The sequence below is a fragment of the Brachyistius frenatus genome, unplaced genomic scaffold (assembly GCF_029030835.1).
Source record: "Brachyistius frenatus isolate BFR_SWC_R1_liver_20210118 unplaced genomic scaffold, ASM2903083v1 Contig_21, whole genome shotgun sequence".
NCBI lineage: Eukaryota > Metazoa > Chordata > Actinopteri > Embiotocidae > Brachyistius > Brachyistius frenatus.
The window spans coordinates 1,722,346-1,747,189 of record NW_027210620.1 but is presented as its reverse complement, the minus strand read 5'-3'; the positions used below and the strand labels follow the sequence as shown (position 1 = coordinate 1,747,189).

General features: G+C 41.3%; 2 protein-coding genes across 2 annotated transcripts in view; both read right to left on the bottom strand.

Annotated features, from left to right (window-relative positions):
• Positions 1-12,430, bottom strand: part of nrbp2b (nuclear receptor binding protein 2b) — a 40,793-nt gene extending 28,363 nt beyond the window's left edge. Inside the window, exon 1 of the mRNA XM_069696384.1 lies at positions 12,052-12,430. Within this exon, the coding sequence (XP_069552485.1) occupies positions 12,052-12,171 (120 nt within the window). The 5' untranslated portion in view covers positions 12,172-12,430. The remainder of the gene's footprint in view (positions 1-12,051) is intronic.
• Positions 12,431-17,729: 5,299 nt separating this feature from the next.
• On the bottom strand, positions 17,730-18,260 carry LOC138619634 (B-type lectin plumieribetin-like). Its single transcript, XM_069696260.1, is given in 4 exon segments — positions 17,730-17,986; positions 17,989-18,060; positions 18,169-18,201; positions 18,204-18,260. Coding segments are annotated over 4 exon segments (354 nt in total). The 3' UTR covers positions 17,730-17,794.
• Positions 18,261-24,844: the final 6,584 nt, after the last annotated feature.

Here is a 24,844-nt window from a genome sequence, read left to right as displayed (position 1 = left end):
TCACATTTCACAACCAGGTCACAGGATGCCTCAAAGATCACATGACCCCAGCACCTCGTGAGCTGCAAACTGTAACATGAAAATGTTCTGAGGCTAAAAAAAAAAAAATACAGGTAGAAAATGCACTATTCTTACACCGCCTGTTTGCTTAAAAACGACCACTACTCACTTCTGATGTGTTGCAGTGGACCAGACAAACCGTGGACCTATGTTTAGGCTGTGGAGGGTTTTTGATGGTTCTGACTACAAAGAAAGCAGCTTTGTCTAGGAAAAAAACCCTCAAAAAATACACTTACTACTCATATTTTTGGTGTGTATTTGTAATTCCTAACTGTCCAAATATCTTATTTTCAGCACAGCAACAGTGGAGCAAAAAAACAAAATATATAAATAAATAAATCCAAAACAAACATATCAACAGGGGCAAAAATCAGCTTTTTGTCTTTTTTTTTTTTTTTTTTTGTTTAGTAAGAACTTTTTAAGCACAAAAATATAAAACATTACGCGAGGGAAAAAAAAAAAAAAAAAACCACCAAAAGAGAAGAAAGACAACTTATTCATTTGACTGTAGCTGCAATAAATTCAGTGAAAGTCAACAGATAATGGTTTTAATAAATTCTTCCCTACATGCTCTTAAAGGTTCAGTGTGAATACGTGTAATAAAACACATTTATATGCAGTGCTTCTCACATAAATATATTCTGTGTAAATCATTGATGTGTGACAAACACGCCCATCACATTTGTCTTCTTCTTAAATCCCCTGCGAAGCCAAATCGTCCTTTAAATACTGCATGGTTCACATCTGTGTGGTTTTCTTCCTCTCCTTTCTAGGTGTATTGCTGCACTGTGTTACGAGCCACCGACTTCATCACGGGACACCATCGCTAAATATTTCTCTGCAGCGCGACTGAACTCTCCTCAATCACATCAAAAAAAAAAAAAAGTGCATCGGTTGTTCGAAAAATTACTCAGAGGCTTGGTTCAAAATCAAACATATCGGACATTTATGCTTGCAAGAAGGAGCAAATACATGTACACTCAAAGAAGGATGTCCAGCATTGCTCAACGTCACTCCTCCGTAGGGCAGCTTTTATACAGTGTGACAAACAGTTGACACTCACTCCCATTCCCTTTGTGTCTGCTTTCGTATGGTAACACTGATTAGATTTGCAGGTCAAAAGATAAGGACACAGGGGAGTCGTCGATTAGGTGCGGAAAGTAAAACAAAAGGAGCTTTCCAGGAGTCACTTGCAGACAAGAAGAAGCAATCTTTTTTCTTTCCATCACCGGTTCATTAACAAGACAAATGTAGACAAACTATGTAAACACATTTGTTTTGATTAGCTGAATTGTTGTTGGGTTTTAATTCACACTTTAAGTTATTTTAGCCCCAGTTTCTTTATATGTTTGCTTCTATTACAACTATCGCGCAGGATGACGTGTGTCCTTTAAACGCGTGTAAAACATGCGTTTAAAGGACACAAACTGAGGCAGTAAGTGCAGTAAATGACGCGCGTGGACTAGTGCTTTAAGGCCATAAACTAATGGTCAGAGGGAAATGGTTGATCTTCTCACAGACGCTCAGAACCGTGCAGCGAGAAAGAAAATGTTGTTTTTGCAAAGCAGTTTTTCTGAACTGAAGAAACTTCCTTGAAGACTTTTTGAAACAGTGATACTAATCCCTCATTTCTTCCTCCTCCTCCTCCTCTGTCCAAGTTTTGATTCCAGCTACCGCACTTACTCTCAAATTAACTACTAGATAGCACTCAATAGCGCAGGCTGATGATAACAGTCACCATAAATCAGACAGGTTAGTAACAGCTTCCGATGAATGATGAGCTAACACCGAATAAAACCGTCACGCGGGTGTTACACAAGTCCTGCTGCTGTGTAAAAACAGGCTCCATTCATGCAGCGACGCCGCTGAAACAAAGACAACAATCAGCTCATAGTAACGACATTAACTTTTCAATTTGATTTTAAACACCCCCGCTGATTCGAAGCTGCCCAGTCAAACCTTACGACTATAAATCACACGGCCGAAAATAGCACCGCTGCCCCCGCTGCAGTCTGCCGGGCCATAAAACACCGTATATATGTCACCAGACATAAAAACAGTGTCGTTAATAAATCAGCTGGTAAGTTTATAGGAGGAGAAGAGGATCAAGTTCAACAGAAATAACTTATAATCAGCAGTTTTAAATGTGAAGAAACACCTCAGTCCAACTGACATACCTACATGTACCGCTTTAAAAGTGCTGTGTAGCCTCAACAAGAATATAACAACATATCCTCGATTAATTATTCAGTCAATTGATGCAGTTGTACGGCTATTTATGGTCTCTAATTATTGAGGTTTATAAATCAATAACTTTAGGAGAGGAAGAGAGATTCGCACATTACGTCTGATTTATTATTCGGAGTTGGACATCTGCATCACAGACTCACATCGTTGTTCATTATCTTAGTTTACCATGTTCGCATCCCAACATGTTATCATAAGCAAAAAAGTGCAGCAGAGGTGAATGTCATTAGTTTTGCAGGCTATAAAATCCAGCATGAACAAACTAAGATTTTTGACCTGATGATGGCACTAAATCAAACACAGCGTGATCACCAAAGTTATTTCGATTCATCCTGAGGAGAACGTTGACTTTATTCAAATCCACCCTTGTAGTTTCAAAGTACACACATGGTGTCACATTAACGCAAAATAAAACCGCAAGGGTCGACTAAATCACCAACGTTGGTGTGATTTATCTTCTGGGAACTCATAAAAGTCTGTGCAAAGTTTCATGTAAATCTTTCCAATAGCGGCCGAGATGCTTTTGAACTAAAGTGGTGAACGGACAAACGGACCCACAGACGCTTCCAGCATGACTAAATACAATCACCACTGGGCTCATCTGAACAAACCAATTATTTTGTGTGTGTGTGTGTGTGTGTGTGTGTGTGTGTGTGTGTGTGTGTGTGTGTGTGTGTGTGTGTGTGTGTGTGTGTGTGTGTGTGTGTGTGTGTGTGTGTGTGTGTGTGTGTGTGTGTGTGTGTGTGTGGATCCCTGTTGGCAGAGCAACTGTGATAACAGGTGTATCAAAAGCTGGCCGTTCCTGCTCCCCGTTTCCCCTCCAGGGAAACCTGAGTTGAAGTGATCCCCCGCAGGACAGCTGTCAAACCAGCCGGCTTTTAGGTCGCCTTTTATTTAACTAAATTATCCCACTGTGGACTCTAGACTTTAAAACACACGGCATCACCATGAAAAGTAATACTAGTCAACCACTTCATCAATTAGTTCAATTACAGGAAACTATTTTATTTGTGGACTTTTTCATGCATGAAGTAAAAAATGTAAAAGGATCAACCTGTTTCCAACTTTTCAAATGTGAAGGGTTGCTGTTTTCTCTGCATTTTCTGACTAAATATATCCTAAAATATTCCTTCTGGCCTCGCAGCGTTTAACCCAGGAAGTGTAAAACAGCTCAGGTCCCATTTCTCACTACGAATGGGACAAAGCACTTCACGAAAAAAACAAGTCGACCTATTTCTTTGCAGTGTAACTGAAATGCAAAACACTTTTATTTTGAAAGGAACACTGTCGTACCAGTTCAAAGTAACGTGTCATGTGACACCACGAACGCTGCTGTGCTGCAAACGAAAGCGCCGGTAAAGTTTGCATATTGTCGTTTCCAATTTTTCTTCTATTTTTGGTTGTAAAATTAGAGGATTTATTATAGAAAAACTTTTTTTTTTTTTTTTTTTTAAACAAACAGGCATCCTCTACGGTGAACGTGGGCTAACTTACTTTCAACAAATGCTGATTCAAAGCTGCACACATTTCATTCACATTTCCCTTCTCGGAAAAGGAGAAAACATCTAAATTCACATTTTAATCAGTGTGATTCTTTCTTGCTTAGGTCATCAGCTGCTAACTAAAATGGTCAAGAGACATGATGAGTCAAGATTTGGGTGTCTTGCTTGACAGCTTTCTCTGGGAAACCTTTGTCGACATCAATATTGACCAACTGTGGGCCATTTTAACAGCGGACCTTCGGACTTTTCATCGTAGCAAAAGCACAGTTGTAATTAAAGTGATCGCTCCGACAGTGTGACGGCGAGCCGGCAGGAACTTCAAACTGAAGCAGCTAAATGGAAATCAGCCTTTTTTTTTTTTTTTTTTTTTTAACACTCCCGTGAAAAACGTCGCAATGTCTCCGGTTATCGGCGCACTAAGTCTGACCGTCTTGCTCGCCTGGTAGCGGTACATATTTGACACCGCGCCTCTCAACCCCGACACGCGCGTGCGAGCGTTGACACGTGCGTCGGAGTTTTAGTTGACGCGCGAGTCCAGGAAACGGCGTCGGCCCGTCACATTCGGCCTCACGCCTGAACGAGTGAACGTTCGGCCTCATTTTCATCTCTTTGCGAGCAGATGGGAGAGAAAGAGAGAGAGATCCTGGAAATAGAAGACGCAGCAATTACTGGAATGAGTGCCGAGCGACTGCGGCGCGGCGATGGGGAGTGGATTCACTTCGGGAGGTCTACGCTGCTGCATTACCGAAGCCGGATCACGGGGGACCAGCGGTAATCTCCTGCCCAGACTGGACTGTAATGAAAGAAGCTCAGCGCGGCGGCTGGAAATATCTCCCACTGCACTGTTATAACTGTCGGACAAGTACAATTTAGGTCTATATTTATTCAAACTGGCACCGTCAAGTGCGTGCTGAATTAGCGGTTTGCAGTTTGAACGCGTGTCGACACAACCGTCATGAAATTACTTTGATATTCAAGTAAACTGTCAGCAAGTTCTGCAGTTTTAAGATTAGTCTTTTTTTTTTCTGTGATTATTAAAAAAGGAGTTCATGGCTGTTTACTTGTGACCGTGGTTAAGATTTTAATTTTGTTTTGATGCTAACTGCAGGATTTGGCTGCTGACCTTCTGTTGCAGGTCCAGCTGATTTCATCCCAAGCAGCGTCACTGCCTCATGTCTCACTTCACCGTTTCAAAAACTCCGCTCATGTCTGATCGCCGTCATGGCTGCGCGATTGATCGTGTTAAAATCGCGATCTGGATCCATTCCTCTAACACGATCTCATTTCGAAATGCCAAACGATTGAGATGCATTTTCATTCGGGACGTCAGCTTCCTCAAAACAAGCGCTCCCACTCTCTCCATCAACCAATAACAACGCAGCGTTACACCATGTGATGCAGGGCAGCGGAGAGATGAGGAAAATAAACCCAGTGAGAGACAGATCGAAATAAGTGGATGTCCTTTAACAGGCACCATTAAATGAGCGCAATTAACATTTATATTAAAAAAAAAAAAATCCTGATTTTCATTTTATCCAACATGGTGCCGCGCTAATCGTTACACAATTCGCTCAATACTTCTTCGCAGAAGGATGAGTAAGATTTCGTTCTCTGCAAAGATCAGCGACAAACTGGAAAGACATCTGTGGTTTCTTCCCATTTCTGCCCTCGGCAGCAATATCTGGTGAGTCACTGTGTTGCTTTAGTAAAATGTCCTGCGCCAGCCCGAGTGTCCTCATCCCGTGAAGACACAGATGACTCAAGCAGAGGATACGTGCCACCAGTCAGAAATGGAAAACACCAACTTAGAAATCCTGTCGCTTGCAGACGTGCAGATTTCCTCGTGAGTCGCGTTAACAAACGCGGCAGCACGATTGCATCTCGGGCACCGCTGTGCAATAACTGTCCGCCCATTTTAATTCATTCGCTCCCGGAATTTTTTTTTCTATAATAACAACTCAAACCACCGACTTTAGATTTGATTGATTTCTTGTGCCATCTTGCGCTGCGACTTCAGGGAACATTTCCTGTTGCTTCTCACACAAACGTCAACTAAAGCTGTCAAAAAAGAAATAAAAATAAAAAAAAAGCTGCCTGGAAAGACTTTCAACAATAAACCACACTACACACTACACACAGACTGCCCTCACAGTTTTGATGATGTCATAAAATCATGGGAGTTGTTGTTTTTAATGTAAAACCATCATTGTCAATGGAAATGTATATTTACTCTCTCTCACTCTCCTGCTGTCTCCTAGTCTGTGTGTCTTATGTTGAGTTATTCCTCTGCCTCCTTTACTGGTATTCTTTTATTACTACCATTATTTCGTACCACAGATTCACTGCAGCACGCTCGGTATCACACCCCGCTGCTGCTAATTATAATAATTTGATTATAGAGTTCCTCTGCAACATCCCTTAACTACCTGCAAATAATAGTAATCTGGCAAACTTTTAAATATCAGATCCCTCAATAATAAGTCTTAATTTTTTGCCATGAGTTTATTACCTATAACAAACTGGACTTTTTTATTATCCCTGAGACATGGTTATCTGAGGGAGACTGTAGTCCTCTTATAGAGGCAACCCCCCCTGATTTTACACACCTTCATCAACCCCGGCTGTCAGGCAGGGGAGGGGGGGTTGCTGTTATTCACATCTTTTGAACATCTTGGTTTTATGGTCAACTCAAAAGCACCTGTCATCATTTTAATAATCTACAGACCGCCAAAGCCGAACAGTATTTTTATCCACGAGTTTGCCGAACTTTTACCTTTTTTTTATGTCACAGTATGACAAAATTCTTATTCTAGGTGATTTTAACATACATGCCTGCTGCCCGTCTCAGACTCTTGTCAAAGATTTTACGGATACTTTGGAATCTTTTAACCTCACTCAGGCTATACAACAACCCGCACATTCAAAGGGTCACATCCTTGACCTCGTCCTGTATAATGGTCTCAGCCCTGAAAACTTTCAAATTAAGGATATCTCAGTTCACCTGCCCGTTGCCGGGTTTTTAACTCCATGTCTGCTAGCAAATTCTCAGAGCGTTTTACTGCTGCTTCTTTAACTGCTTTTAATCCACATTCTGATACAGAGGAGCTGGTCTCCCTTTTTAATCACACCTGTCAAGACTGTCCTGGACTCTGTTGACCCCTACAAGGTCAAAAGGTCAGATAGAACACCACAGCCCTGGTTAAATGAATCCACCCAAGAACTCGAGAGACTGTAGGAGAAAGGAAAGAAAATGGGAAAAGAAAAAAAAAAAAAAGATCTGGAAAGATGCAACGAAGATTTATTAAAAGGCAGTTAAAGAAGCAAGAGCTTCCTTTAATCTCAGACAATCACTCGAACCCCAGAGTTTTATTCAAGGTCATGGACTCGGTCATAAACCCCTCCCCCTGTCATTTTACTGATGCCTCACAAGAGATGTGTGAGAAGTTTTTAAATTATTTTATTAATAAGGTAAAGGAAATAAGACAACAAATTGCCCCCCCTCCTCCCCCAACCTGTGTTTTACATGCCAGTAGGGACATTCAAAGATATTTTAGTAATTTTGAACCTGTATCGCTGTCTTTCTTATCCCAAATCATATCTCACATGAAACCATCCACATGCAGCCTTGATTTTATTCCCACTAAATGTCTCAAAGAGGTTATTGGCACTGTAGGGCCCAGTATTTTATTGATTATTGATTGCTCCTTAGCAAATGGAAGCTACCCATCGATTTTTAAACATGCTATGGTCCAACCTCTTTTAAAGAAACCCAAGCTTGATCCTTCTGTTTTCTCCCATTTTAGGCCAATTTCTAAACTTTCATTTTTATCAAAGGTTTTAGAAAAAGTGGTTTCAACACAACTCTTAGCTTCTATGAATCATAACAACATCTTTGAGAAATTTCAGTCTGGTTTTAGAGCACTGCATAGCACAGAAACTGCCCTCCTCAAGGTTACTAATGACCTCCTTTTAGCAGCAGACGGGGGAGAGTGCAGTTTCAATTCTTTTCGACCTAAGTGCAGCTTTAGACACCGTAGATCGCCATCTTAATCGATCGCCTCAAAACCTGGCTTGGCATCAAGGACGCTGCACTTAGCTGGTTTTATTCTTACCTTTTAGAAAGAACCTACTCGGTCACCGTAGGTAATTACTCGTCTTCCACGACACACATTACCTGTGGTGTACCACAAGGTTCAATTTTAGGTCCAATTTTATTTTCTATCTACATGCTTCCACTCGGCCAAATCCTCCAACGACACGATGTATCTTTTCATTGCTATGCAGACGACACACAGATATACCTTCCGCTGAGACCTGGTGACCCAAAGAGCCTGGATGCTGTCTTAGATTGTCTCTCTGACATTAACTGTTGGATGGCACAAAACTTTCTTCAGCTCAACAACTCAAAATCAGAAGTCATATTGTTCAATTCCCCAAACAAAAACACCAGTCTCATTGAGAGTCAACTTGGTCCTCCGTCTGCTTATTTAAAACCTGTTGCCAGAAACTTGGGAGTAATGTTTGACTCTCAGTTAAGCTTTGAAACACAGATAAAAAAAATAAAAAAAATTGTCCAGTCCTGCTTCCTTCAATTAAGAACCATCTCCAGAATCAAACCCATACTGTCACACTCTGACCTGGAAAAAGTAATTCATGCACTCATTTTCTCTCGACTCGACTACTGCAACTCCCTCCTTTCTGGCATAAACCAAAAATCTATCTCCCGCCTCCAACTAGTCCAGAATGCAGCAGCCAGGCTTCTTACTGGTTTTAACAGACGGCATCACATTACTCCAGTTCTGGCCTCTCTCCACTTGGTTTTAGAATTGATTTTAAGATTTTGTTGATCACTTTTAAGACCCACCTCGGTCTGGCCCCGAGCTACATTACTGAAATGTTAGGGCCATACGAGATCCTCCGGTGGGGCCCTTCTGGCCTTTCCAAAGTCGAGACTTAAATCAAAGGGTGACCGTGCTTTTGCCACTAGGGCCCCTCGACTTTGGAACGACCTACCTGAGGAGATAAGGCTTGCAGAATCATTAACTTCTTTTAAATCACTTCTTAAAACACATTGTTATAGAATTGCTTTCAAGTGATGTCGTCCTTTTATGCCCTTTTATGCAGTTCTTTTGTTCCCCTGTTTTTGTTTGTTTATTTTATTCATTTATTTATTTGTTTGTTTTCTATTCCATTTGCTCGTTTTGGTTATTTGTTTGGTTTTGTTGTGTTCATTACCTTAATGGTATGGTCTTTTTTGCCTCCTGTTTTCTTAAATGTTTACCGGTATTGACGTTATGTATAACTATGCTTTGCTTCTCTGTAGAGCACTTTGTAAACTCTGTTTTTAAAGGTGCTATATAAATAAAGTTATTATTATTATTATGTATTAAATGTTTTTTTTTTTTTTACCATGATGGAGGCTCAGTAAATTAGAAACGCAGCACAGCACCATGAAAGCCCAACCATTATCCCATCGTAGCTCCTCCTCTCTTGCCTGAGCTGCTAGAGGGATAGTTTTGTTTTTTTTACCAACTTCTGTCCATAAATCAGTCACTGAAAGATGGATTCATAATCACAAACATCCGCAGCGTCATTCTTGGTGTTAAGACTTTATAGGGATGTACTGTCATGATCAGATTGCTGCAGAGCTGTAATGGAGACAGTCATAATAACAACAACAAAAATTGCAATAGTTCAAAGTCTTTTGTGGGGAAGCAATAATTTGCTGGTTTCTGCTTGTCACATCTCAGGATTTGCTACTTTTTCTTTCCTGGTTTGTATCACTGTAAATTAAACACCGGCTGAGTTCGGGATTGTTGCGGGAAAACTAGCAAAACGTCACCTTGGTCGCTTTTTTCTCACATTTTATAAGCAAAAATTTCTCCAAATTGACAGAGTTGATAGATTAAACTACAATTAAAAAAAAAATTTTTTTTAAAAAGACCATTAATTGAAAGCCTGTATAATTGTAAGTTTCCCATCGAGGATTCAAAGAAAACTGGGATCAAATGAGTGACTGAAGTCTCTTTGCGGAAGGTTTTGAAACCGACACGACATACGCCACATTATCTTGTTTTATTAAAGCCTACATTTTTCATTTCCGCACACGCCTAAAGACAGAGTGCTCTTGTTATGGATTTCACCGCGGTGAGCTGCCATAAAGGATGACTGATGCCTTCAATGCAGGCTAAATTAAAATGTGTCGAGGCAGCCCAGTTAACACACAGATGGGTAATCAATGGGTGGAAAATCACCAGGGAGCCTGTGTTGTGTGCTTGTGCGTCCTTCCTAACATGAAGAATACTCAATGGGCCAGAGAGTGAAGCGAGGTCAGGCGGTTGGAGCCGAGACCCTGCATGTGTGGAGATAACCTTCAGCTTAATGTCTCTGCCTTATCAGGAGCCGTTGGGAGGCGGCGACACCCGCTGCTTCACAATGCTGCCACGTTGAAGACGCCCATCTCTCCTTTTCTCATAACAAACGAGCCTTTCGGTTGCTTTTGTTTTTTAAATGTGTTTTCCTCCTCCTCACGTGGTGAACGGGATTCGAGTCTGATGGAAGGCGGGCGGCTCCACTAAGCGACTCCACCAGCCGCAAATGTCACAGATATTGTTGACATGAAACAAACACGGGATTATTTATGGGGGAGGAAACGTCGAGCGCGGCTGATGTCTGAGCAATCCAAATCCTGCTGATCCTCACAGTCAATACAGTATGTGTTTATGTGCCGGAGCGACAACAGAGAATCCTATTATCTTTTTTTAATCCACTTTTGATTTACTTAACTTAATTGTTCGGAATATGATATATCAGTAATTAGTTTAAAATGTTAATCAAAGACACCCCCAGTCCAACGTTAACTTAGCCATTAATTTGCCCAACAAACGCTCCAAACCCCCAGGATATTAAACTGCAACCTGTTTGTGCTTGTTAAATTAGTTAAATAAGATCCAAAATTGTAGCTGATTGTTTTTCTGATGATTGATGGACAAGTGAAATCTGCAGGCCTCAGTAAATTGAAGAATGATAAGATGTTTGTCTTCCTCCTCGTGTCTCAATCCGTTCTCAGTTCCTTTAATTTAGCCTTAAATTCGTTTTTCTTTGTCAAAGAAGAAAGAGTTGTCGTACATACCATAAAAGACCCACAACACATATTTTCAGTGCTGCATAAAGTTGAAAAGAAAATGTATAGATTAGCTGATTGGCAGAAACTGACTGTAACCACTTTGATAATCGATTAAACGTTTCTCTGGTTCTGGCCTTTCAGTTTTAGATTGGCCGTTTGCTAATGTGACCATAAACTGAATAAGTTTGAAGAATTCACTGCATTTTTTAAAAAAAAATTTCAATGATTAAATAGCAGAAGAAACATTGATCATAAAAATGACTGTGAAGGGCTACAATGACCGATTGGTTTTCTTGATCAACTAATTCTGAATTTCATCTTTAAAAATCACAGTTTCCTATATTATACCTAAAAAAAAAAAAACAAGATCTTCACTTTGCTTGTTTGGTTTGACAAACAGTCCAAAACATATTCAATTTACGACGATATAAAGAGGAGAAAAGCGAAATATTCTCCCAATAAACAGGACAGAGACAACACGGGTTAGACATCTCAGCATGAAAGTGACTCGAATTATTCCTTGATTACCAAAATAGTTGCCACATCATTTTCTGTCGACTGGCTTGATGGATTAATCGACCCAGCCAGAGTTTGCTCCCCTAATAAAACAAGAGTTGACTTTGCATTAGTGCTGAACTACTTACTATACCCCTCTTACCATCAAATATATTTCGACAATAATCCTCGTGCTGTCTGTGAGAGCTGCATGCTTTAAAGGGCCTCAGAGTGAAGGAGTCAGACTTGCCCACATGTTTGTGGAAAGGAGTGAGCAGAACAGAAGTTTATTTGTTTGAAAACTGGCTTCGGTTTTTGGATCCAAACTTGTCACCCGGACCTACCGAGACAGATCTTATGCGGGCTAAGCAGATCAATGGATCTGTCACTGAGGGGAGATTTACGGCGGGATGGTGCAAAACAGCGCCGGGTAATAATACCGCCCGCCTGGCTCAGACATTGCGTAACACTAAGACTATGTCCAGGCTGACCAAAGAGAGTAGGCTTGATTGATTTATTTCCTGATCGGGGAGCTTGCGGTTCAAACCCACGCGCTCACGCACACCACGTATAGGCTTCACGCACACGCACGCGCACACACACACACACACACACACCAACCTGCTCTTTCCGCTTCTGCCAGCGGCCGCACGGGCTCTCCTCCAAGATCTCGCTCTCATCCTCGCTCTCCTCTTCCTTCCCCTCCGATCCTGATTTCCTCTCCGGGACGGACATCGTCATTTTTACGGCGTATGTGTCCAGATTTCCACTCCGGTCCTGCTCCTCCGCCTCCCTCCCCGTCGTCGCTCTCGTCCTGTGTTTTGTCGCGGCGGCGGAGACGAAACGTGCGGCAGCGCAGAGACTCTCCGCCGCTTGTCTGCGCAGTGAAGACACCCCCCGCCTCCTCCCACCTCCAGACGATACCAGCCGCTCTCCTCAGCCCCCTTGGCGCTCAAAACATCTTGCAGAGGCAAATGATTACGACTAAAAAAAACTAAAAAAAACGAGCGCTTCCCCCCCCCCCAGCCAGAAAAGATCCAAACACCACCTTTAGGGAGACACTCAAAGCGCGAGGCTGGAAGGAGGGAGCAGGGTGGAAAAATATATCCCAGACTTCACGCGCCCTGTAGACTGCATGCAAAATAGGTTGCGAAATGGTTTTCTGCTTGTCTGTCCATTTACGGTGAAGCGGCGCGGAGTTAAAAGCTCGGTCGGAGAAACCGGACGAGTCGCGGTGAATCCAGCGCGCCCGCAGTCTGTTTCACGGAGGAGAGTTCATTTTCGGAACCGTCTTCCACACGCCTCATTTGCCTTGTGTTTGAGGATCTGAAGCCGTAGGCTCCTTCCTCCTGCCAGGCACGGTGCGCAGAGGGATGGGGCCAAATACCGTAATGTCGCCGCAATGGGCGCACCAGATATTCACGTTAGGCGCAGAAACCTTTTCGTTTAAACTGGAAAGTTAAAAAACGTAAAGAAGAGATTAGGAAGACCAGCACATCAGTCTGGAGCGAATATAATACACAAGACATAATCCGCGATGTGGCAAGAAGAGCAGCAGGCTTAGAAACTGCTGCGGGCAGGCCGGTTTAAGGAAAGGGGGACTCAAATTTAAAGGCCAAACTTGGCTATAATAAATGAAACAATATTGATAATTAAATGGTTTGTTCAGATTGATAAATGAATGCCTAATAAACCGTTTAAAACATTTCAACATGAAATAATGTCAATAAATAGCTATTTGTAAATTTAAATGATCAATGAAGCGATAAACCTCAAACAAACCCCCATGTAAATAATTTATATTGCCTCCAATGGCATCTTTTAGTTCAGTGAAAACTTTAGGTGAAACTATTTAGGGTTTTATTTGATGATATTTTATGTTTTGTTCTATTTAATTTTTAATTTGCACGATCTTTTTTTTTTTTAAGGTTTTATTATATTTCCAAGTCCTTTGATCATTTGATGCCTTTGGTTTGGGTCTCTTCTTCTCTGTTTTGAGAATAAATGCAGTTTATCTAGTTCAACAAAAAAAAAACCAAACCAACAAAATCCGAACTCTGAAACCTGAACTGGGCACCCGATACTTTTATACTGTAGGCTATCTAAAGATAAGATGGAGGTTCTGTGGTCTTACATGACTTCTGTTTGGAGGATCACTGAGAGCTCCAGTGGTGGAAAAATCTTGACGTACGAGCATCCTAATGCAAGAAGACCATCGCTGCACCTCATAAATCTCTGATAAAGTGCTGAAACTGCAAAACAAACAGGAGATTCCTGCACACTCAGATCCTTGCAGTGTTTGAGGTCTCACTTGAAGCTCACTGGCGGTATGTAAAATACCTGTGCACACCCTGGTGGCAGAAACTCCACCTCCACTTTGGGAATTGCAGGTTTTTTTTTTAGGTGAGACACACAAATGGAAGTCATGTTTGTTGTAGACTACTAAAGAGAGATGGAGGACAGTAAATACTGAAAAAAAACATGGAAGCCCAGATCTGTAAGAAATATAAACGACACAAGAATTTGTTGAAGGGTATCAGTCGATCATTTCTGCACTATGGAGAAAATAAACATTTTAGATTACAGCATAGTACTCGTATCAATGAGACCTTTAGGCGTATCTGAGGTGTTGAGCCAGTAAATCTAACTTTAACAGCCTCTGGGCAGCTGAAAATGTTCAATGTTCTGTAATCATAGAGAGGAGATGAAAACTTTAACAAATAATTCATATTTTCTGTGCTGCATGTGACCTTTACCTGACCTTGGATGTCTAAAGACAAGCGTTTTCCATGCATCACAGCACATGCATACCATCCTTAAGAGGAACTAAAAACCAGAACCTAAACCAGATCATGCCACCAGAGGTTCCTGGTGCTTCTATATGTTAATAGAAAGAGAAGGGCTCTTTCTCTTGTGCTTTTACATTTTAATAGAGCATGTGTTAACAGAAAGAGAAAGGGCCTTTTGTACCTAATAAAGGAAACTCTGTGGCACAACATGCCTCTGTTTAGAGCTCCAGTGGTGGAAAAGAAATCTATGATTATAGAAATACAAGCACCAGATTAAAACTAGACCTTGAAGACTGACCTTTTTCTGAATTGACATGAACTCAAGTTACTTCTCACTGTGAGGCTCTAACCAGTGCAAAAATGAAAAAAAATAAAAAGTCTGTTTTGGACTTAAATTTGTATATAGCAGCATACAGAGAAAGAAAAATAAAAGTCTCTTTTGGACTTTTTTTTGTTTGTTTGAGTTTTGTATTGTTGTTGACCTTTGGTTTGGTATTAGTATGACAGTATGTACAAAACCAAACCTGTGTGGCTTACCCTTAGAGAGAGTCGCCTTAGGAGGTCTCACCCTACGTGAACCATGTGGCTTACCCTTACAGGGATTTGCCCTCCGTGTGGCTTAGTAAGGGGACTTGCCCTCAGTAAACCGTGAATCTTGCGTGTTGTTACCTCGGCGGGTAAACCTTGCGTGGTGTTACCTCGGCGGGTAAACCGTGAACCTTGCGTGGTGTTACCTCGGCGGGTAAACCGTGAACCTTGCGTGGTGTTACCTCGGCGGGGCTCGAACCCGTGTCTTCATGAGGTCGTTTCCAGCTCCGAGTCGGCATCATAGACCGCTGGACTATCTTCGGCGCCTGAAAATGAGTCACGGCAGGAGAAAGAGTTTCACGGAGTTCACTCAGTGCTTTCCAGTGACTCAGCCGACAGTCTGGTTAACTCAACAGGTAAAAGATTCTACTTCACCAAGGTTGATATTAATGGTTCAGATTCCACCTGTTGATGCTGATTCAACTTTTAGTGAAGTTGAAACGTTTGGAGAAATTGAAAAAGTTTTGCATTCACATTACAGGAAGATATTTAATATCACTGCAGACCCCCCCCCCCCCCTTGAAAACATGTATATCTACTATCCAAAGAATGTCTGAGGCAATTTTGGTCCCATTTGAATGAATATTTGTGGACGGTGGAGTTATAGGTTGCAGTGAGCCAAAGCTTTGTCACAATGCTATCGGCCTTCTGGAAAGATAGGTGGTGCAGTGATTAGCACTGCTCTCTCTCACCGAGATGGCTGAGGTACGATCCCCACCTATTTCATGACTTAAAGCAAAAATCACAAGTCTTATGACTTCGAAAATGCCGGTTACTTTTTGAACGACGTGCGATACCAATAAGGCATCAATTTCTTCTCCATGATTCATAGTAAAACTCAGCCCTGAATGTCTGGAGTTTTCTGGAGTGTAACAACACACAAATTGTTCAGCAGAAAGAGCTGCTGGCAAGTTCTGCAGTTCAAACCTGCAGTTTCATCGCCCACCGTCACGGTGCCCCGTGGCAGCGAGCCACCGTGAAGGAAAATCGACAAGTTACCGGTAGGTACATTAACAGGCCGACACTATCAGACAAATTAAATCCAGTTCATTGATATTATATCTATGAAGTGCCATAAAAGGTCTATTTCTAGAAAATATATATATTTTTTTAAAAAAGGGCTGGATTACCAGTTAGGCAAGGCCCAACAGCCTCAAACCCTCAAGGGCCCCAAAAAGCCCCACTGCATCACAGTAGATGATGTTTGGTCATGCGTTTTTTTTAGAAAAGACGCAGCTTGTTATTCTTTAGTTTACGACGTGCTCACATGGCCCACATTCATCAATGATGAAATGGCCACAAATTAATTTAAACAAAGAAAACGAGGGTTAAATCCAGATCTCTGCAGCCGTCAGAGCTAAAAGCTGCAACAGCTCTGCAGCTCTGCGACTTTTGTCCCTTCGTGCCCGATTCAGAAAGAATACGGTACTCGGTCTGCGTTTCTCAGTATCAAGCTGAGGTGTATACGTGACTTCATGAGAATGAGTTTTTCCAATATAAACCCGCTTTGCCATCTAGTGGTTCTGGGTCAAAACGCAGCAAGCTGTGCTACTTTTCAGGAGCCGGTGGTGGTAATCTGCATAATTAAATAAGATTCACCCCTCCGTATTTGCAGTGACTTCTTTTAAATGTTTCCTGTGCTCTAACTCCATCACCGGCACGTTTTACGCCTCGTCACTAACATCATTTCACCGTCAGCGCTCGAGAGGAAACGGGGACCAGAGGCAGCACAGATCAACAGTTCAGCTGTGATCACAGTCAGATCCACTGCGTATAGTAATCGCCCTCTTTCTCTATTTTTTTTAGTGCTCACGGAGAGTGAACCCCCTGTTCTGCCGGTTAATGAGATTTACTGTTGGCACAAGGAGCCGAGTGGAGCAGACAATGGAGACGTCTAGACGAGCCGCATCCAGGGCACAAAATGGGGTTTCATAAACAGCAGCAAAAACAAAGAGGAGAAATAGCAATCGACGTTAGTTATATATATATATATATATATGTATATGTATATGTATATAATACAGAGATGGCCTGTTTTCAGGGCCCAAAATCTGTTCTGAATATATCAATACTGTAAAAAGACTTCTTGTTAGTTTTCCAAACTTACTTTTTTTTTTTTTTTTTTTTTAAATAATTAAACATTGTCTCTGTATTTTTTAAGAGCAGATCGGACACAACCGATCGGTTAAACTCGATTTTTTTTTTTTTGAGGCACAAATCGCATTATTTTTTGCCCTGTGTGATGCTGTAACCCGGTACCACTGCAAAAAATGTGAAAGAGACTCGCCTAACTGAACAAAGGGAGAGCTGTGGAGATACACGTTCTTCGTGCAGCTGTGGTGGAAAAATATATTTTCTTACGTGATGCAGTAATATCGGGAAAAAAAAAAAAAAAAAAACCTCATTTGTTCTTGCAATAATTCCCCAAGATTATTATCATTAGAAAATATGCCTATTTCCTTCCTATTCTTCAATCTAATCCGTTTTATTTCACGTTCAAATGACGGTCGTGATGATATTTTCATCTGAAGTGATGTTAAGATTTTGTGGAGAACAAAAACACTCATTAAATGAGAAATATTAAATGTTTTTTTTTGTTTTTTTCTACTATGGATTAATCGAGGCGGAATTTACAGTTAATATGCAACTACTCCGCATGAATAAAGGTTGATGCAGCTAAACAGATACTACAGTAGGATTAGAGTGACATCTTGTGGTCCATTTTCATAGTTACAAACAGCTGATTAAAAGGAGCTCAATCACAGTCTGGGGGAAGTCTGACTCTCACCCCATATTAAAACTACACGAAGACCTGGAAATCTACATGATTTAAATCATATAAAGTTAAACACCACATGGATAAAGTCAATTAAAGAAGCCATACTTTAGTCTGATCTTACAGGAAAGAAAAGGAAAAAGAACTGGTTTATGCATTGTGAACAGTTGTTTTAATGAATAACTTTCACACACAATGATTTTTGAAAGCATCACTTCACGCCACTGGAGTTAGCAGACGTCCAAATTGTTTCACACTCCCTGAACAGCACCAGCTTGCCCTGGTCGGTCAGGTGAAGACGGCACATGTTGCAGCCGGATTTGGCCGAGTTTGTGTGCCACTTGGGTTCATTATCCTTGTTGTACATGACCAGGTTGCAGTCGGCCTGCATGCAGAGGCGTAAAACGTCTGGTCTGAGCCTGCAGTGGACGAATTCCACACGGGCTCCCAGCCGTACACGACAAAGTTACCATCATCCTGCAGGCAGAGGAGGAAAAAAAAAACAAGAGATGCTGAGTGCACATTTCCAAACACTCACTTCCTTGTTCTTGCACATGTGTATATGCATCGTGATGAGTTACTCACCTGAAACACAGCCTTCCACTCCCCGTTGTTGGGACACCAGTGAGTCCCCCCCTGCGGAGCTCATCATTTTTGGACATGAAGTTCCTGCTCATGATTCTGCAACAAACAACAAAGTTGATGTGTCAAAAAAAAAAAATCCGTTTTATTTGTGCACCATCAAAGAAAACACACTTAATAAGAGTTCACGTTCTTCTTGCACAACTTTACAGTGACAAAAAAAAAAAAAATCTCGATACCAACGACAAACCTCAGATCTCCTGCACAGATTTAACAGAAAACTCCCAACAATGCTGCATTAAACAGTGGAGCATGAGTACTTTCAGGCTTGAACGTCTCACCCTGAGTCGGACAGCAGCAAAGGCAAAGAAGTGATGTGCAAGAGGTACAAGAGGCATTTTTATATACCTGAGCTGGGGGCGGAGGGGGTGGGTGGGTGCCTCACGGCCAACCACAGTCAGGGGGAAAGTACTCCGCCTGCGGCAGGTGGAGTTTGGCACGACCCTAGCACGTACTGGCACAGAAGCTCAGCAATGCACTGCAGTGGATGGTGGTTCAGCAACAAAACGTATTTTAGTTGCCTAAAAAATACACCTACATCCCCCCCCCCCACCAACCCCCATTCATCACCCAAGAAAACCCACGAAATACCAATGAGCTGTCATGATAATTACAGGCTCCATCAGGAAGGATTTAACCTGACAAGTATGAAAGCGACACAGTGAGTTTACCCCACTTGACCTTTTCTTTTTTTTTTTTTTTTTTAACAAGTCAGCCCTGCAGGGAGAGGTGTCATTTAACTGGAGGATTTTTATTTTTTTTACGACACAAAACATATGCCTTCATTGACGTTAGCTGTGATGAACCAGATCCTTTATTTAAGTAAAAGTGGTACGATCTGCGCTGCACTCATGTTAGTGCGAGTACAATTTTGAGATGCTGAGAATTTATATTTTCCACCACTAATTCTACTTCACTACATTTATTTGAAAAACATTAGTGACTTGTCAGATTCAGATTGTTAATAACAAATATGACCAACAACTAAATTGATACGTCAGGATGTACAAGATAAGAAAAAAAACTTTTATTTGGTACCAGAGGGACATTCACAAGATACCCAGCAGTATGAAATCATACTACATACTATGTACTACATACAACATATTGCATCAAATCTTAAGTCAAATTAGCAAGTAAATGAACAGAGAAACACACGTGAAGTTTTCTTTCTCTCCTTTGTATATTTTTATATTCCGTGATGTTACAGATTAAACCATTGTCGAAAAACAAGAAACAAACTGTTGCAGTGATACAAGGATGTTAAATTAAATGGTGTACGCAGAAAAAAAAAAAAAAAAAAAAAAGAAGTTAAGACTCGAGCTTTCAAACACTTTATTGTTTGATTCAACAAATCTTAAATGGAAAGAAAATCTCTCCTGTGCTGGTTCGGAGTCGCCGGTTGTGCTGAAACATGCTGACTCAGCTGGCTTCATTGTGTAAAATAACTCAGAGGTTCACATTTTCATGTACTTTTATTAAAGTTATGTCAGCTTAATGACATCTGTGCGCGTTATCACTGTTGGACTGTCAGCACACCCACCTATCTCCCGCTGGCAGACAAGAGTGAGTTTGTTTGTGGAGGGACGGATGTCCATCCAGCCAGCCAATGAATAATGCGGGTCTCCAACGAGTCTGCACACAACCCACATAAAAGCCAGTTACAGCACAGCTTTTTGAGGGCAATAAAAACAGTTTGCAGTTTTGTATTGTTGCAGATCAACCTGAGCTACAGTAAATAAAATCGGACACGGTTTTGATGAATACCTTCTGTTACATCGTGAATACAGCGACTTTATGAGCAAAGGAGGGACAAATGTAAAACAGAAAGGAGCTCAAAGGGTGGCGAGATTACCAGCATTTAATGGAAGTTATTTAAAGTGACGCATCATTAAAAGAGGGATGAAGCACATAGAGTATGTTATAAAGCACGTTACACTAGGAAACGTGTATATTTTTTTTTTTAGCCAGTAGACACAGACAGGAGCGTCGGAGCGCCGCTGTTGTAACTCATTTTTTTGCAGTGCTCCAGCCTGGTGATCTTCATTTTCTGAAACAAGTTAAAACACATCAAAATGTTTGGTCACGCATCATTCGCATGTAGAAAAATGCACGCAGAAAGCACCATTGTTGACTTGTAAAAGTCCGTGGGAAGTAGACAAGTGCGGGATGAAATATGAGATGCACTTTTCTTTTTTTTTCTTTTTTTTAAATTTTAAGCGCCTGGAGATTTTTTAAGATAAAAGTGATTTCATGCAACTCAATGGATGCCATTTGTTAACATGCTCGTGGGGAGAATCGCCAAGAGAAACAAAACAAAAAGTAGTAAAATCTAAAAAAAACCACAAAAAAAACCCCTCATAAAATGTATAAACCAACGCAAACTTTGATATCATTAGAATAATTGAAAGCATTTTATGACCATACCTCTGTGAGTCTCGGTTTCTGGATGCAGTGAATGTAGGGCTTGGGGAGGGTTTCCATCCGTTCATTTAATGTTTTGTAGCAAACTGCACAATCCATCAGCGGCTGTGAAGAAATGAAACATAAATAATCACGAGGACGATGTTCAGATAGATATAAAAACGGACGGTTTTCTTTGTGACGTTTGCTCACTCTGTCGTTCCTGAAGGGGCAAATCCGAGGGTCCGACTCGTTCGTATTTTTGGCGCACCTGGTGGGCTTCAAGTAGAAGTGGTGGTAGAGGTATTTCACACCGAAGCCAGACTGGAAGCAAAAAATAAAGTCTGGGATGTTAAAAGACAATGATTGCTTATTACAAAATGAAGTAAAAAAAAAATAATAATAAAAAAAAACGCATCAGAGAACCGTTTAATGTAAGAAGAGAACTTGAGCGAGGCTCGGAAAAAAAAACAAATTAAACGCCAATTTCAACTAACACAATTAAAGGAGGGCTAAATAACAAATAAATCAGTCGCGCAGATAAAATAAGAATGGTTTACTTCTTAATTCACTTAATTCAAGTAAACTACGCTCTTTAATTCATCAATTGCAGTTAATTCGCTTTTGTCTCGAGTTATGGACATCAAATTCTGTTTGTGATGTCTCGGTAACTTTTGACTTTGACCACCAAATTGTAATCAGATCATCTTTAACTTTTGTGCCAGATTTATATAAAATACTCTTGCCAGTTCAAACTGATGAATGTCCTAATGTGGAAAGTGTTCAGAAAAAGTAAACTTTTCTTCAATCTGGACTTTCCCACAAAGACACACGCTATCACTTTTTTTTTTTTTTTTTCTTCTTCTTCCCTGATGTTTGTTATAAAATCAAACATTGCTGAAAACATGTTGAAACTTGAAGAGTCAAAGTGCAGATGGGAAAACAAGTGCGACCCAGATTCCCCTGAGGGCAGCGAGAGAAAGACACAGAGAGAGAGACCGACCAAGAAACTGAAACCAGGACGAATCAAAAGCAGAACTTACAGTCATTTTTCTCTCTTTTTAAGATTACAAATAAACGTTTTCAGTCTTAATGGAAAAAAAAAACCTTCCGTGTTCTCCCGCAGACGTTCAGGGGAGTTTATCTTCCATTTACAGCGTCGTCTAATCAACAGTAAATTATTATGAAGCAGATAAATGCGCTTCAAAAAAAAAAAAAGTACAGATTAGGACTTTCGGGACAAGAACTGGTAAAAGAAGTTGAAAAAAAAAATAAAATAAAATTTAAAAACTCAAGACGTTTACCTCGATATCTGACTTGTCCTGACTTCTCAAGAAGAGAAAATGGTGGTGCACCCCAGCGTGGGAGCGGAGTTGCTCCAATGTCAGATCGACTCCTTCCCTGTAGTTAGCGGGCGGCTCATTATAAAGCCCCTGGCCATCGACAGAAAACAGCACAGACGCAGCAGCGCAGACCAGAAACAGCCACCGAGCAGCCATCTTCCTCCGAGTGAGTGAGTGAGTGAGGGAGTGAGGAGAGCAGTTTGTTCTCAGAGGGTTTGTTCTCCTCCCCTCCCTTGTGATCAATACTCACATCCAAAACAAGTCCTATTATGGCCGGGCGAGTAACAAGTGAAACTAAAGCACACTGGACCATCAACAGGCCTGTTTACTTTCAATTCCCCAGTTTCCAGTAAAACCCTGGGCGGACACGGATTAGGGCTGTTCTTCAGAAAACTGGGAGAGTTTCCAAGAAGAAATCGCTTGCCAGAAGTGGAATTAAACTGGTATCCATAAACGTTGTCACAATGGAGGCTTGGTTTAGTAATCCAAGTCTTGGAAACAGGCCTAACGTGCAGTGAAAAGCCTTTGGCCCGAAGACAAACGCAAAAGGTCAGCGGGGATGAACTCTTTTGGCTCTGCTTCATTAGGTCCCTTAATAATTGTGCAGCGTTAAAGAAAACTAACTGGATACAAGTCCTTTCTCTTATTTTTGACCCACAATAAACTCAATACCAAGTAGAGTCAACAAAAAAATAAAATAAACCAAACCGATTTGTTTTCACTTTAAGTAAAAACACTTCTTCCAAGAACACAAAAGGTTTATTTCTCCCAAATATTGTTCTCAAATTTATCCACACCCATGTGAGCGAGCACTTCATCCACCCGACAGGTGCGGCACATCAAGATGCAGATTAAACAGCATCATTGCTGCACAGATGTTCACACACATCTTCACCCCGACAGCAATCACCACAGTTTCAGGAAGGATACCCTTACAGAAAGAAAACATGAATTTCAAATGTGGGAAAAAAAAACCACATATGATCATGTGACAAAACGTAAAATAAACACGCCCACCAACTACAGAAAAGCGTGAAATAGCCACGCTTCGGCCTCTATGAGCGACAGTTTGAAGGGAGTGCGGAGACGAGACAGGAAAGTTGCAAGTAATTATTGAGGCGGACTAATATAGCTTGGTTTTTAAAATACTTTTCAAATGCTGACCTCGTTCAAATGAGGTGAAAGTAGCTCATTCATGCCAATAATGTACATAAACTACACAAATATGCGGCAAATTAAAATGTTTCTATTTGTATTTTGTTAAACAAACTCCACATTTTGAACTAAACAGTACATTTCTGAACACGTGACACAAACATCTCATTCGAAAACAATAAAACGACCACACTGCGGAGAGGAAAAAGGTCAGGTGAGGTGCACATTAACAAGAATTTAGTTATCGGACTCTGGTTGAAACTAGTTTTCATAAAAGCAAACGATCCTCGTGCACGTTCTCCTAAGAAAAAAAAAACACGTTTTTATTCGGTTCCCGTCGATAACAGAAGAGTTGGAGATCCGCTGCTGTAACCCAGTGCGTTGCAGTGAGCCACTCTGGCCGTCTTCATCTCCTGTCAAACAGAAAATAAAGTCAGAAACCTTTTTATTATTTAAAATCTGGTTTCAATATTCATGGGGAAAGGGATTAGAAGAGATTGTAATTAAGGTTTAAAAAAAATAATAAAATAAAGTGGAACAGACTGACCTGCGTGAGCGCCGGTTTGTGGACGCAGTGGACGTACGGTTTGGGGTGCGGTTCGATGTCTCCTCTGAATGTTTTGTAACACACTGCGCAGTCGATCAGCGGCTGCATGAACAAACACCGACAAAAGAGCACGGACATGTTAGGGCAGGCCTTCGCCCTCTTTCCACATTTCTGAGTTCGGCAAATCAAAAGAAAACTCACCCGGTCGTTTCTAAACGGACACGACGTGGAGCCGACGGTTCCTTTTTGGCACGCGGTGGCTTTGAGGTGGAAATGGTGGTAGACGTAGGTCACATCAAAACCAGGCTGAGGAGAAATCAGAAGGTTTGAATAAGTTGAGACAACCTTGAGGAGTTTTTGCTAAAATATATATATATATATATAAAACACATTCTTTGATAATTTGAGATTTTCCTGAGGATTTGACTCGCAATAAATGACAGGAATCGCGTCCGTGTGCAAAACAAGTGATGGATACTGACTTATAAAAGGCGTGCCGCGCAGTACCTCCAAGTCTGACTTTGTGACACTTCTGAAGAAGAGAAAATGATGCTGGACCCCGGGGTGAGCGTCAAGTTTCTCCACAGCCAGATCCACTCCTTTCCTGTAGGTTTCAGGAAGTTTACCGTAATCATCCTGTGCATCCGAGGAAAACAACAAAGCTCCAACGCTGAACAACCAGAGCAAGGAAGCAGCCATCCTTCTCCCCTGTGCCTGAAATGAGGGCACTGGCAACGGGGGAGGGAAGGAGGGAGGTGGGGTGGGATGACAAGGCACCACCCACGCTGCGCTCTTCTCCTGAACGGAAAGGAACATCCAGCCCTCTTTTTTTTTTTTTTTTTACTGGGACATAAAATAAAATAAGACTATTGCGCTTAATTTTCCTCTCAGTTCTGTATTTGATGCAGCAGATCACAAAAATGTTGTCAAAAGGAACTAGAGCCACGAGTCCTAAACTGCTTTGAATGGTTTTAACAGGGCGGGGACATTTGAGTCTCTATTGGAGAGTTCCGCTTTACGACACGAGTCTTCTTCGCCTGGTCCTATTTCATTTCATCTCCGCATGCTTTTATAAGTCCATAGAAATCAAAACGCACAATGATTCCTGCAGTATAAAATTCGTGCAGAGAACACGCAAAGCGTCCATTTTCCCGAACACCCTGTTGACACG